This window comes from Trachypithecus francoisi, unplaced genomic scaffold, assembly GCF_009764315.1.
Source record: "Trachypithecus francoisi isolate TF-2019V2 unplaced genomic scaffold, Tfra_2.0 Lachesis_group8, whole genome shotgun sequence".
Lineage (NCBI taxonomy): Eukaryota > Metazoa > Chordata > Mammalia > Primates > Cercopithecidae > Trachypithecus > Trachypithecus francoisi.
The window spans coordinates 43,594,381-43,609,413 of record NW_022681473.1 but is presented as its reverse complement, the minus strand read 5'-3'; the positions used below and the strand labels follow the sequence as shown (position 1 = coordinate 43,609,413).

The 15,033-nt window shown below is 35.6% G+C and overlaps 1 protein-coding gene across 2 annotated transcripts in view; it reads left to right on the top strand.

Annotated features, from left to right (window-relative positions):
* Positions 1-15,033, top strand: part of NELL1 (neural EGFL like 1) — a 984,256-nt gene that overhangs the window by 759,439 nt on the left and 209,784 nt on the right. For both annotated transcript variants that reach the window (XM_033205025.1, XM_033205024.1), the window contains exon 15: positions 1,077-1,172. In XM_033205025.1, coding sequence (XP_033060916.1) covers positions 1,077-1,172 — 96 coding nt within the window. The remainder of the gene's footprint in view (positions 1-1,076; positions 1,173-15,033) is intronic.

Genomic DNA, 15,033 nt, shown 5'->3' with positions numbered 1-15,033 from the left:
TCAAACTATAATTAAAATTTAAAACACTTGCTCACTTCTCTTTCTTGTAAATAAAATAAACTCAGGGTTAACAGTTGCAATCATCTTCATTAATGAGAAATTTTGCACGTTTAGTACACTAAATTCTTGGTTATCCAGCAAGGTTTGATATTAAATTAATTGGATGAAAGAGTTGCAGAATTGTTCGAGTGAGAGTTTTACTATCAGAACAACCCGTAGAATGTAGATTAATTCATTTAACAAATCTGTTTTGAGCATCTACTATGTGAATAGATACTGAGGCTACAATACAGTGGTGAGTAAAAACAATTATGCTACTTATTCTTATGGGTCTTGCAGTTCAGTTGATAAAGCAGGAGACGGTAATAAATTATATGTAAATTTACAATTGTATTTACTATTGCAATGGAGAAGTTCATGGAGCTATTTTATGCTATGCAAGTATCTACTAAGGGGAACTAACCTGTTCTGAGAAGGCTGACAGGACAGCACTGGGAAGGAGTAAGAATAGCTTTGTAGTGCTTATCAAGAAAACCTAAAAATCCATAGCCTTGGGACCAGCATTTCCACAATGAGGCATTTTTCATAAAGGAGTACTTTAGGTTGTGCTGAGCATTTTAGCTATCAGGACAAGGCGTTGTTTTTATTACCAAAATATTGGAAACAGCTTACATATTCAAATGTAAATAGTTACATTTATGTTATAAATATTAAACTATATCGACTATCAGAAATCTTTTTTAAAGAACATAAAAGTTTTTATTGTCACAAGAAGATATTTAATGAAAAAGATTAGGTTACAAAATGGTGAACATTAAAAAGGTCTTCACCTTCATCCTGACCCTACCCTTCCTAGTTACTCAATTTATACTATTTGATTTCAAATGTATAAATGAGAGTAAGAGTTAGTGGAGTTTACTCTGGAGTATAAATGGTAATACTAGTGTAACAATACAGATGTACAGTGTTTGTTGCCCTATGCAACAAAGAAAGAATTGCGTCAATGTTGCTGCTGTTTACCATGAATTTATTTATTGCATTTTATCTAAGATAAATACTTTGTTCTCTTGCAACAGCTTTCTGTGAAGAGGGCTGCAAATACGGTGGAACGTGTGTGGCTCCTAACAAATGTGCCTGTCCATCTGGATTCACAGGAAGTCACTGCGAGAAAGGTAATCTAGCTTTTTTTATGGGGGATAGAGAGAAAGATTGGCAGAAAGATTAATTCAGAAAGAATAACAGCTCTTTCTTTAGGAATAATACTGTGGATTGACTTGATACATTGTATTGTGATGGTGGATGTGGCTCTCCCAAAGTGGGTACCTTTCCGTCCTTGCGTAAAAGACTACCTCTGAAAATAGAGCTTCATCTGCCTTCGCTCCGTCGCGTTTAATTTAGCAAGGTCAAGTCTTTTCTCTGCTATAGCTCAGTGTGCGTTTTTAGTGCTAATTAGAGATAAAGCCTGATGAACTGACCTGCCTCACTTATCATCTATTGGGTAGCATCACACACAGTTATTAGAATTATAACAATCTGCTGTGTCAATGGAATCTAAATTAGCAGCACATGCTCCTTGTGTAAAACCACATTAAATAACTCCAGCAGCAGGTTTATTGGTGTGCTTGAGATTTTATTCTAATATTGGTTTATCAAGAACATTATCATTCATAGATCTGATAATATAAGCCAATTAGTGTAAGTAAGATTACATTATATGCAACTTTCTATTTGCAATAAATGTTATGCTGACATTTGGCACTATTTGGAGAAATCCAACTCTCTTATTGATTGGAGAAGTCCTCCTATTTGTGTACAAGTGAAATTTGATGTTCAGTGCCAATGTGTGTGTCAGTACAAACAAGGGGATTATGACACGTAAAAGTGAATATTTTAGTTTGTTTTTCCATGTGTTTCGTTGGGGTAAAATCACTGCATTGTGTTTTTTTTTCTGACTCTGGAATGTCACACTTACTGCTTTTCATATCATAGCATAGAAAAATGGAAATAGGATGTCGTATTTATTATCCTTATTATTACATGAACGGGGAGGTGTCTTTGTCTAGTGCCAGAGATATAAGCAAAGCTCTTGCTTCCTTTCCTTCATGTTTAGAAGCTTCTGAATTTAGATAACATTTTTTAATATGCACATTTATTATATCTCACCCTGACCAACCTATTACATTGCGCTGCCTGTATATTTATGAGGCAGCCTAATCCTTTTAAACGCATGTCAAAAGGTAACTAAAATTGTTCAATAAGGAAATCAGTGAACAATATTTGTACCACTGTTTCTCTATTTTCTGACATTATCAACAAATAAAAAATATATCAAATAATTGTTTTTTCTTTAAAAAATGTGAAAGAGCCATTGAGCTCTTGAGCTTTGAGCAGCCCAAGAGAATTACCACATAGAGCTAAAGAATTTTTGCTAAAAGCTAAGAAACTTAAGGGTAACTTAGGACACATGTCTTTACTGCACTACATTTAATTTTAAGTAGGTTTTTTAAAATGAAAAAAAAAAAAAAGATTTCTTACTGCTTCCTGTAGAACTGCTCTATTCCCTAAACTGAATGCACAGAATTAATGGGGACAGAATGGTGGTAATGATAATGTCAATAATCATGGATACTACTACTAATGATATGCCATTTATTATGCAATAATTGTTAGGATTTTTAAATTAATATTTTAAGATTAAACAAAGGAGGTAGATATTACTACTCTTATATGTAATCAAACTAAAGTTTAGCTAGTGTAAGTAACTTATGCAATTATTAGCACTGAGAATAAAACACAGTTGTATCCCACAAAGCCTGTGTTATCAAACCTTGCATGGGTTTTTCAAGGATACTACATGGATTTTTTATTAAAATGTATATTCTTGGGCCACCTCTCCAAACTAGATGGAATATCAGGGTGTGGTTTCACGAATCTGCATTTTCACCAAGCACCTCAGGATATTTAACCATAGCAACTAGCAACTACTGTAACATTCTTATTTTCTTACATTACAAATAACTGGAGGGAAACATTACCTTAGACCAGGGCCTGTGATCAGTGGCAGACCAGTAAGAGTTGATTATGGTGTCTCATGCCTTCTTGATTTGTCCTTTGTCCTTTTCTCTGCCCAGTAAGTGGGTGATTGCATCAGTGCTTACAGTCTGGTTTGTAATGTGGAGTCAGAAAATTATAAAGGAGAAAATCAAGACCAGGGAAAAAGTTAGACAGAGATAGGCAAGCATGGGTCCCTATGTAAATATTAAAGTTGACATGGAGAATTACATATTCTTGAACTCTTGTACAACCATCATAAAGGGAAAAGATACAATAAAATAAAACAAGGTTTCTCTGCATTTAATGCTATACTTCATCTGTAGCAAAGTCATTCCACTTAATATTGGCCAATACTCAAATTCTATCAGATTTTTCATGGAATGAATAAAGTACATATTTATCAGTCAGTTGTGCGCAAGGGATCTAAATAAATTATGGGCTTAATACAGAAAATCTGAGCCATTATCTTGTCTGAGTTATTTTGTCATGTTGATCATTAGCAATAAACATTAAATAAGTCTATTTGCCTTCGAATAGTTGTGCTAGATGCCTTGAGACTCATAGTGCCAAAGGAAAAATGCAAATGAATTGTGAATGTCTTGTGGCATGATTACACTAAATCTTTCATGTGATTTATTTTAATTTTAAGGCTAAGTAAATGGTCCCATTTGAGCTATATAGCATCCACTTATGTTTAGTCTTAAGCATGTTCTTTTATCCCCCTAGTTATTGGTTTTATTCATTGCTTGCAATATTCAGCCTTTCGAAATTCAAGTACACTTAGTAAAATCATTTAAATAATTTGTTAAAGAAAATTCCTATCTGATGTTAATAATCCCACTTGTGTTTGGTATGGAACACACAGATGAACAACTCTGCATTTACTTTCCATTGATGACATTTCAGTATCCTTAAACTTTTCATAACCCGCCTTGAGCAAACATTTTGCCTCCTTTGGTTTCTAAACAACATATAATTCTAGTTCTTCTCCTACCCTTCAACTTCCTTCTCTGTGTGCTTAGTTTGATTTAGTTTTACAGTTAGCATGGAGATGTGTAAAGAGAAAGATGAGTGAAGAATCAGTAAGAGTAGTAGTTTTTCCACTCTTAGGATGGAAAAGGGCTGCTGGTAAATGCTCTCTTCTCAACCTGGCTAAGAACTAAAAGGACAGAATACCACACTGATGTAATGTAGCCACCCACAAAACACCATGAAACAACACAAAGTCCTCCTAGAGAATTTTCACATGTAAAATCAAAGAGCTACACTAAATCCAAATGTATGTTAACTGCCACAAAACAGCAGAAAGTCACCCTCTAAGAAGTATGTGAGACTAAGTTTTCTATTTGGTATTTTTACTTGCAAATTTGCAAGCAACAAGAAGGATAGATTAAATACGAAATATGGAGCTATGTCTAGATCAGGATTTCTATTTTTTTTAGTGGCTTAAAATAACAAATGTTTATTATCTCATAGTTTCTGTGGTTTGAAATTTGAGAGCAGCTTAGCTGAGTGGTTCTAGCTCAGTGACTTTTATGAGATTGCAGTCAAGATGTTGACTGGGCCAGTAATTGTCTGAAGGTTGGGGAGTTTGTTTCCAAGATGGCTCACTCTTGTGGCAATTGGCAGGAGGCCTCGGTTTCTCATTTTGTGGGCCTCTCTACAGTCTATGTGAGTGGCCTTACGACATGACCACTGGAATCCTCCACGTCAAGTGATGAGAAAGAGAGTGAAAGCAAGGAGGAAGCTATAATGCTCTTTGTGACTCAATCAAATGTTGATCGAGTTTTCACGTTGGCTGTATTCTATTCCTTAGAGGAGACTCAGTCCAGCCCACAATCAAGGGGAGAGGAATTAGGCACGACCACTTAAAAAAAAAACGTTTGTCAAAGTATTTGTGGGCATATTTTAAAACCACCACACCATGAACCCTGTTATTTATTAACAAACCTTGGCTCTGATTTTAAACTCCTTGTTTTGGAACCTTTTCCATACCTCTCAAACTTCTCTTGAAATTTTCTGGTTTTAGTCTTTGACTCCTTACAGCTTGTACTCTTGATGATGGAACAAGATGTATTGCTTACTTATCTGACGTTGAACAGCCACAAACTGGGATTCAGATGCCAGACTGTGTGGAACTGACTGTGTGTGTGTGTGTGTGTGTGGTGTGTGTGTGTGTGTGTACAGGCGCCTGTGTGTGCACATGCAGGTGTGGACTTGCACATCCAAACAGAGAAGAAGGAAGAAGACAGGAGTTTATGAATGTGAATGTAGGTGGATCCTAATGTCTCTTCTTAATCTTTTTTTCAACTTTTATTTTAGATTCAGGAGTTCCATGAACAGGTTTCTTACCTGTCTATATTGCATGATGCAATAAAATCCTAGATATAGGATGAGTAATCCTGTCACTTAGGTACTGAGAACAGTACTCAGTAGTTTTTGAGCCCTTGCCCCTTCTCATTTCACACTCTAGTAGTTCCCAGTTTTTATCATCGCCATCTTTATGTCCACATTTACCCAATGTTTCGCTCCTACTTATTCGTGAGAACATGAGGTACTTGGTTTTCTGTTCCTGTGTTAATTCACTTAGAATAATGGCTTCCAATTTCATCCATGTTTCTGCAAAGGACATGATTTCATTCTTTTTATTACTGTTTAGTATTCCATGGTGTATATGTACCATATTTTCTTTATCCACTCCACTATTGAGCACTTAGATTGATTCTATATATTTGTGAATGTCTACAGTGAATAGTGCTGCAGTGAACATGTGAGTGCATGTGTCTTTTTGGTAGAAAGATTTGTTTTATTTTGGGTATATATCCAGTAATGGGATTTCTGGGTCAAATGATATTCTGAGTTCTTTGAGATATCTCCAAACTGCTTTACACAGTAGCTAAACTAATTTATATTCCCACCAACAATGTATAAGTGTTCCCTTTTCTGTGCAGCCTCACCAGCATCTGTTGTTTTTTGACTTTTTAATAATAGCCATTCTGACTGGTGGGAGATGGTATTTCACTGTGGTTTTGATTTTTATTTCTCCAGTGATTAGTAATGAGAATTGCTTTATATGTTTGTTGGCTGCTTGTATGTCTGTCATCTTGTGAGAAGTGTTTGTTCATGTCTTTTGCCAGTTTTTTAATGGGGTTATTTGTTTTTGCTTGTTTAATTGCTTGTGTTCCTTATATATTCTGAATATTAGACCTTTGTTGGATGCATAGGTTGTGAAGATTTTCTCCCATCCTCTAGGTTGTCTGCTTACTCTGTTGATAGTTTATTTTGCTGTGCAGAAGCTCTTTAGTTGAATTAAGACCTAGTTGTCAGTTTTTGTTTTTGTTGCAGTTGCTTATGAAGAGTTAGGCATAAATTCTTTCCCAAGGCTGATGGCCATAATGGTGTTTTCTAGATTTTTTATAGGATTCTATAGTTTGAGGTCTTATATTTAATTCTTTAATCCATCTTGAGTTAATTTTTTGTATATGGTGAAAGGTAGGAGTCCAGTTTTATTCTTCTGCATATGGCTAGCCAGCTATCTCAGCACCATTTATTGACTAGGGAGTCTTTTTCCCACTGCTTATTTTTGTCAGCTTTGTTGAAGATCAGATGGCTGTGGGTGTGCAGCTTTATTTCTGGGTTCTCTGTTCTGTTCCATTGGTGTCTGTGTCTTTTTTTACAAGTACCATGCTGTTTTGGTTATTGTAGCCATATAATATAGTTTGATGTCAAGTAGTGTGTGATGCCTCTGGCTTGGTTTCTTATGCTTAGCATTGCTTTGGCTATGCAGTCTTTTTGTTTTGGTTCCAAATGAATTTTAGAATGGTTTTTTCTAGTTCAGTGAAAAATTACATCGGTAGTTTGATAGGAAAAACATTGAATTTTGTAGGTTGCTTTGGGCAGTATGGCCATTTTAATGATTCTGATTCTTCCAATCCATGAGCATGGAATGTTTTTTCATTTGTTTGTGTCATCTATGATTTATTATAGCAGTGCTTTGTAGTTCTCCTTGTAGAAGTATTGCACCTCCTTGGTTAGATATATTTCAAGGAATATTTTCGTGTGGCTATTGTAAATGGAATTCCATTCTTGATTTGGCTGTCAGTTTGAAAGTTATTGGTGTATAGAAATGCTACTAATTTTTGTACATTGATTTTCTATCCTGAAACTTTACTGAAGTCATTTATCAGTTCCAGGAGCTTTTTGGCAGTCTTTAGGGCTTTCTAGATATAGGATTATATTGTGCATGGAGAGAAACAGTTTGACTTCTTCTTTTCCTAATAGGCTGTCTTTTATTTCTTCCTCTTGCCATTTGCTCTGGTTAGCACCTCCAATACCATGTTGAATGGGAGTGGTGAGAGTGAACATCTTTGTCTTGTTCCAGTTCTCAAGGGGAATGCTTCCAGTTTTTGCCCATTCACTATGATGTTGGCTGTGGGTTTGTCATAGATGGCTCCTATTATTTTGAGGTGTGTTCCTACAATGGCTAGTCTGTTGAGAGTTTTCATCATGAAGAGAGATCGGATTTTATCAGAAGCATTTTCTGCATCTATGGAGATAATCATATGGTTTTCATTTTTAATTCTGTTTATGTAGTGAATAACATTTATTGATTTGTACATGTTGAACCAACTTCATATGCCAGGAATGAAGCTTATTTGATCATGGTGAGTTAACTTTTTCATATCCCATTGAATATAGTTTGCTAATATTTTGTTGATAATTTTTACAACTATGTTCATCAGGCACATTGGTCTTTAGTTTTATTTTTTCACTGCATCTTTGTCAGGTTTTGCTATCAGGGTGATGCTGTCTTTGCACAGTGAGTTAGGGAAGAGTCCCTGTCTTTGATTTTTTGGAATAGTTTTAATAGAATTGGTCAGCTCTTTGTATGTCTGGTAGAATTTGACTGTGAATCCATCTGGTCCAGGACATTTTTGCATGGTAGGATTTTATTATAAATTCAGTTTTGGAACTTGATACTGGTCTATTCAGCATTTCAGTTTCTCTCTGATTCAGTATTGGGAGATAATGTGTTTCCAGGAATTCATCCATTTCCTCTAGATTTTCTAGTTTGCATATGTAGTGGTGTTCATAATAGCCTGTGCGGATCTTTTGTATTTCTGTGGTATCTGATTGTAATGTCATAGATCAGGATTTCTTAACCTAGAAGACACTATTGACATTTTAGAACAGATAATTATTTGTTGTGGAGGGCTGTCTTATGCATTGTAGGATGTTTAGTGTCGTCCCTGGATTTTATTCATGAAATGTAATTAGTAGTACACCTCCAGTTGTGACCATCAAAAATGTTTTCATACCTATCACCTTAAACACTTGTCATTTCTTTGTGGTGAGAATATTCAAAATTAAGTAAAACTTTAAAAAAGTCTCTAGTAAGGTTAAAGAAAAAGTCTCCAGACATTGCCAAATATCCCCTGGGAGACAAAATCTCATCCCATTAAGAACTCGTGGTCTAGATGTAGCATTTTTAAAAGTCTCTTTTAAAAAATATGCATATATATGTGTATATATATATTTTATAGGTAATAATGGCTCAGTGTTATTTGATAATATGAAAATTATAAGCATTTTTTGACAAGAAAAACACTTTTAATCATCTCCTGAACATTTTTAGAAGTACTTAGGGTTTACTGTGATTAGAAAATGCTTACCCATTCAAGAGCCAGAGACTGGTTGAGAGACACACCTTCTTGTAGTCTTAGGAACCAGGTTGGTGTGGAAACTCAGCCTGCTCTATGTTCGCCCTCTCTCAATGGTGGAATAAACATGATGCTCCACCCAAGGAACATGTGACTCCAAACCTTGTGTTCTCCTAAAGGAAGATAGTATACCTATCCTCTTTCTTAGAAGAAAACTTTAAATGTATGTAACAATAAAAGAATTCATCTTATAGTATAAGACTTACACACACACTTGTAACATCTTTGTTTTTTTTTTCTGAGATGGAATCTCACTCCATCACCCTGGCTGGAGTGCTGTGGTGTGATCTTGGCTCACTGCATCCTCCGCCTCCCGGGTTCAAGCGATTCTTGTGCCTCAGCCTCCCGAGTAGCTGGGATTACAGATGTTCTCTACCACACCTGGCTAATTTTTGTATTTTTAGTAGAGATGGGGTTTTGCCATGTTGACCAGGCAGGTCTCAAACTCCTGGCCTAATGAGACCCACCTCCTCAGCCTCCCAAAGTGTACCCAGCCAACACTTGTACATTTTAAGGAGAATTTGCACTGAAATGCTTTCTGTATTACAAAGCCACTCAATTAATCATTATTTTTTGGTAGGAAATTGGACTGGATTGTAAATCAGACAAGCCTGCCAATTATACTACATTTCACCATTATATATTATATGATTTTAGGGTGTTTAAATGCAGTTGTGTAGATATCAGGTATCTATAACTAGTGATTTGTGAATCAGACTGTGAGAACTGGACATGACTACCCAAGGTGTAGGCTAGAACACAGTCTAGTATAAAATAATTGGAAAAAATGTGCTGATGTTATAAAAATAGCATACCTTGACATTTTCCTCCACATTTGTTCAGAAATAGGTTCATTTACTGTAACTATTATTAAATAAACTCTCATAATCTTTGAACCTCTCACACTATCCAAGTGTTTTTGAAATATAGTAAGTATCTGATCAAGAATATTTAGGGAGATCAGTAAAAAGCAAACAACTTTGAACAGCTTTGTTCATTCACAATATAATTTTGACTGGTTATTATTTTCCTGTTTTGCTTATATGTTTCCAATTTTCTAATTTTTAAAATAATACATTTAAATTATGTTTATAATAACAAATGATTTTTAAAAGCTTAAAATAAAGAGAACATAACAGTCAAAATTTTTCTCAGTTACTTGGGATTTTTAACCTTTTCTAAAGGAAAATTTTTTGCAGAAAAATTTATTCTACTATCTTTTCTGTGCCCCATGGACTTGCAGATATGTAGACAGAGAGTAATAGTTTGCCTGAGGTATATTGTCAATTTACCAGGTAAAAAGAATGATCAGAAACAAAGACTTCTGTGCTCTTTAATATTTTAAATCTTGCTTGTATTTTGAGAGATCCCCATCAGCATCCATCTATTGATAATTGCTTTACCCATCCCTGTTACTGGGGGAGATTTTAAGAATTTTTAAGAAGGTAAATACTTACTCCCTTCCCATAACAGAGAATAAAATATTTCTTCTATTTCCTCTCCAGTTATCACAGGACTGTGACAAGGGCATCTGGGGGAAGAATGAATGCAAAAGTACATCTTTACATCCATAGCAGACCGGGGAATTATTTAACTTTTCTCAATTTGAGCTTTCTCAGGTTGTCTGGCACATGATACTTGCTCAGTAAATGGCAACTTCTATCATCAATGTTGCTTCTTTTCTTGTGCCTGATACTCAGAAAGGAGTAAGCAGGGCTTCTATGACGTCATTGAAAAAGAGAAATATGATGATTTGAGGTTTCTCTGCATTGCCCATTTAGTTGAACCCACTAGTAAAAGGAGGGTTGCAAATGCTTTTTTAAAACTCTATTAAAGTCAGGTAGATGCGAATATGCTTTGAAGAACTTCCTGTCCTGGATGTTTCCAGAAATTAAGAATGGCAGAAGAGAGGCATCAAACTAGAAGATGAGAGGAGCTTAAACCTGCTAAGACTGAGAGAATGTGATCATGTTTAGAACAGCTGAGAAGTCTTGCCCTGTGCAGTACCCTTTTCATCTCTTCAGTTCTACCCACTCAATGTTTTTTCTCTTTCTTGAATGACATCTCTGCTAAACATCCGGTATACTTCCCTTGGATAAAAAATAGGGTTGACTTGCAATTCTTAGAGCCACTTGGAGCTATTTCACAACCCTTGTCGTTGATCCTGCGAAGATTTTCATTTTTCCAGGTTGTAGACATATGGAAAAATATCTCCAGCAATTTTTAGTCTCATTGTCCAGACAAAGAGCACATTTTCAAGTCATTTCAATTAACTGGAAACATCCATGTCTTTTTTTCACAAACGAGAATTTGAATGAGAAAATAAAGATGCTGTCTGGTATACTGAAAAGAGTACTGTATTGATGATCAGAGGTCTGAGTTTTGATATTAAATCTGCCTCTGTGAAGTGAAATTTACATTAGTCTACTGTACATCTATTGTGAACCCCAAACTTTTGCATTTATTATTTCCTGTGAGGGAGTTACTTTTATCCTTTTGGACATATATGAGGACATGTATAAGTGTCATTCAGCAAGTAAGTAGTCAGGTTGGGATTCTAACCCATGTATTACGGAATCCAAATTTCATGCACTTTGCTTTATAATCTGCTACCTCTTGATCATTTTGTCAGTGCCTAAGGGCAGTTAAACCTAACAGATTATACAGGAGGTAAAATAAATTACATTTTCCTGTGAGTAACGAGCCATAATCTCTTATTTGATCATGTGCATTGTTTTACATATTCCTTTCAACGTTTTTGTGCCTAAGGCAGGAAAAGAGTAAACAAAAAAGGGGGGAAAATCACAATATCTGAAGTCACAATAGCTTAGTTTTAGTTAAGCTGCCACTCTTTACCCGGCTCTGTAACACTGGATCAGATATACTTAACGTTTCTAAGTGTCAGTTTGCCACCCAAAAAAAAAAGAGATGTTGATATTACTTACTACATAATTTTATTATGAGATTAAATGAGATATTGTACTTGAAACACCTAGTAGAAAACCTGGAACACAGTCAGTGTCTAGAAATTATAGCTACTGATAACTTTAATTATCCAGGTGATAAAATTGAGACTCAGAAATAATAGGCTGCTTGCCCGAGGATACTCAGCAGGTAAACAGTAAAGCCATGTCTTATATTTATCTTTTGCTACTGAAGTCTCTCTTGTTCTTCTATTAGTTCTTACAGCCTCTCACTGTACAATTCAAGTGTAAAGTGATTTTACTTGTATCATCTTTCCAGCTCATATTCTCTCTGTTCCCACAAACATTTTATGTAATGTCTGATCAAGCTAACAAAAATTAATTTATGCAATAGAGTTCTGCTCTGGGGAAAGAGTGAGCTAGTTCAGCACCTGGAATAGTGGCATGTTTAACCTGGGTATGGTCCCTGGAAGGGATTTTTTTTTTTTTTTTTTTTTTTTGCTATTGTTTACTTCTCATCTCTTGAAGTTAAATTGAAGATTTAACACCAAGTTCTCACTGTATTATTGATAGCATGGGTGACTCTTTGTATGTAGGAGGAGTTGAGATCTCATTCAAAAGGCTACCCCACTTATACTTCTACAAATATTTTCTTAGTCCTTCATTGATTCCTCAAATTGAAGAAAGGCAAACATTCTAATTCTCAATTTGGCATCAGGAAACCTGGATTCTATTCTCAGATTCCACTACTCATCAGCCATGTGAATAGGGACAACCTCAGCTTTTCCATGTAAAATTGGAGTAATCATCCAAATATGTGGATGTTGACAAATGGTTAATGCAGGCACAGCTGATTTTTACAAGTGTTGCAAACATAGTTTAGCACCCAACTTTGGGACTTAGAAGTCCTTAACAACATTACATTATTGTCTATCAAAACTGTGGCATGGGAAAAATCAAGATTTTTATATCTTGTTACATTACATTTGAATTCAATAAACATTTGATAAATGAATGAGTATAGACAAGGACCCTCAATTTCACATGGTCCAGTCTTTTCATTTTATAGATCTGAAGTTGTAATAACTCTAATTCAAACCTTATTGAAAAGACACCTAAGTTAAAGTATATTATATCAAGAATGGTGAAGAAATGTCATTAACAAGAATAGAATAGAAACTTTTGTCTATTTCTAATAGTTTTGTCAATCCACCTTTCCATAGGGCCCTTTGTAACTTTACCATTAATGAAGGGAGCCAATCTTTTAAACAGATTGGCATTCTCTGTCAAATAAATAAAGGCTGTTAGGGATTACTTTGTCTATTTAGTAATGCAGAAAATAATTCTTGACTAGATGACAAGCAGATCTTGCTTTTCACGAAGGAAGCACACACTACTGAACTGTGAAAGCCAAGAGTTTGGTTCATATCCTCATTTTTAATCATGTATCCTGGGAAATACAAACACCACTGTAACTTTAAACACAAAGGATAAATAGGAAGGAAATCTAGTTTTCTGTGAAACTGTGAGCAGCTGGAGCCCAGAAGTTACAAACTTTACCTAGTAACTAGCCATAAGTCTTTGTATCCAAGAATATGCACTACACTAAATCATGTGGAAAAAGGCGAATTGAAGCCAATAGCCTAACTCAGAAGGAATAGAACTCTTAGGATTTGCATCATTTGCTCCTAGTAGGACCCACTGAATGATCAGAAAAAGTAGTTCCTGAAAACATTCACTTAGATACGAATTATGATGAATTGATTAATCACACAGCAAGATCTATGCATTTATTATGGTAGTGTCTGAAACGATAAGCAGTTTTTGGTTTTTTGAGCTAATGTGGTTTTAAAGCATTTTCCAGTTTAACAGAGAACTTGAAGTTATCTATGGGTGGCAGCAATTTTAGCTAAAGAGATTAAGTCCATGAGGGGAGATCTGGAAAGATTAAAGAATATCTTACTAAGAAAAACACTTCAGTACCTCCTCAGTGCTTAAAAGATAAAGTCCAACTTCCATAGCATAAAATCTAAAGACTTCCATAATTGGGCCTCTTCCTCTCTCTCCAGCTTTATCTCCTACTTCTCCTTAAAGAAATCTTATTTCTTTATTTATGTATTTTATTATTATTATTATTCCACTCTGTCGCCCAGGCTGGAGTGCAGTGGCATGATCTTGGCTCACTGCAAGCTCCGCCTCCCGAGTTCACGCCATTCTTCTGCCTCAGTCTCCGGGATAGCTGGGACTACAGGAGCCCACCACCAGGCCCGGCTAATTTTCTTTTTTTTTTTTTTTCGTATTTTTTTGGTAAAGAAAGGGTTTCGCCATGTTAGCCAGGATGGTCTTGATCTCCTGACCTCATGATCCGCACACCTCGGCCTTCCGAAGTGCTGGTATTACAGGCGTGAGCCACCGCGCCCCTCCCCTTTAAAGAGATCTTAAGCTGCAGCCCATTCTAAACTACTTCAAGTCACTGAAATGCACCGTCATTTTTCAAACCTCTGAGCTTTTGTTTGGAATACTCTCTCTGCCTATTACACACATACAGACTTACATATTGATCATAAGCATGATATTAATAAAAATAATAGAAAAATTAGTTATTGTTTCCAATAATCCAAAATAGTCCTGATTTTCCTCCCTCAAACTATTTTTTTTTTTTAATTCTACAATACCCCGTATTACTAACTAGCCAGTACCAACCAGGCCCAACCCTTGAGTTCTGAAGATCAGTCAAGATCGGGCATGTTAAGGGTGGTATGGCCACAGACTCATATTGCTTCTTCCAAGTCTTCTTTCATTACATTTGATGGCAAACTATAATCTTTCACATTCTCTGGGCTGAGGTCTTGAAATCATCCATGATTTCTTTATTTTGCACTGCATATTCAAAATCTTTTGCTTAGCTTTTAAAATATATCTTAAATCCCAACTTCGTATGATCTCCACTGCTATCACCCTTTTACATTACTTTTTACATCATAATCTCTAATCTAGATGATGGCAAAAAACCTCCTAACTCATCTTCTTCCACTGTTATGCACCTATAGTCTCCTTTTAACATAGTAGCCAAAGGGCCATTATTGAAACCTAAGTTATATCTTGTCATTCCTCTGCTTCACATCCTTTATAGCTCCCCATTTTCACTGCATAAAAGTCAAAATTATTACAATGGCCTATAAGGCCCTAGTTACTCTGGGCCCACCTACCTATGAAATTTGTTTGTCCTCACCATTCAGTGTGCTCTCCCTCACTTTTTATCCTCTTTTTCTGGCCATAATTGTCTTTTTGATTTTTCTAGAATATGTCAGTTACGTTTTCCTTACTTTTTAAAA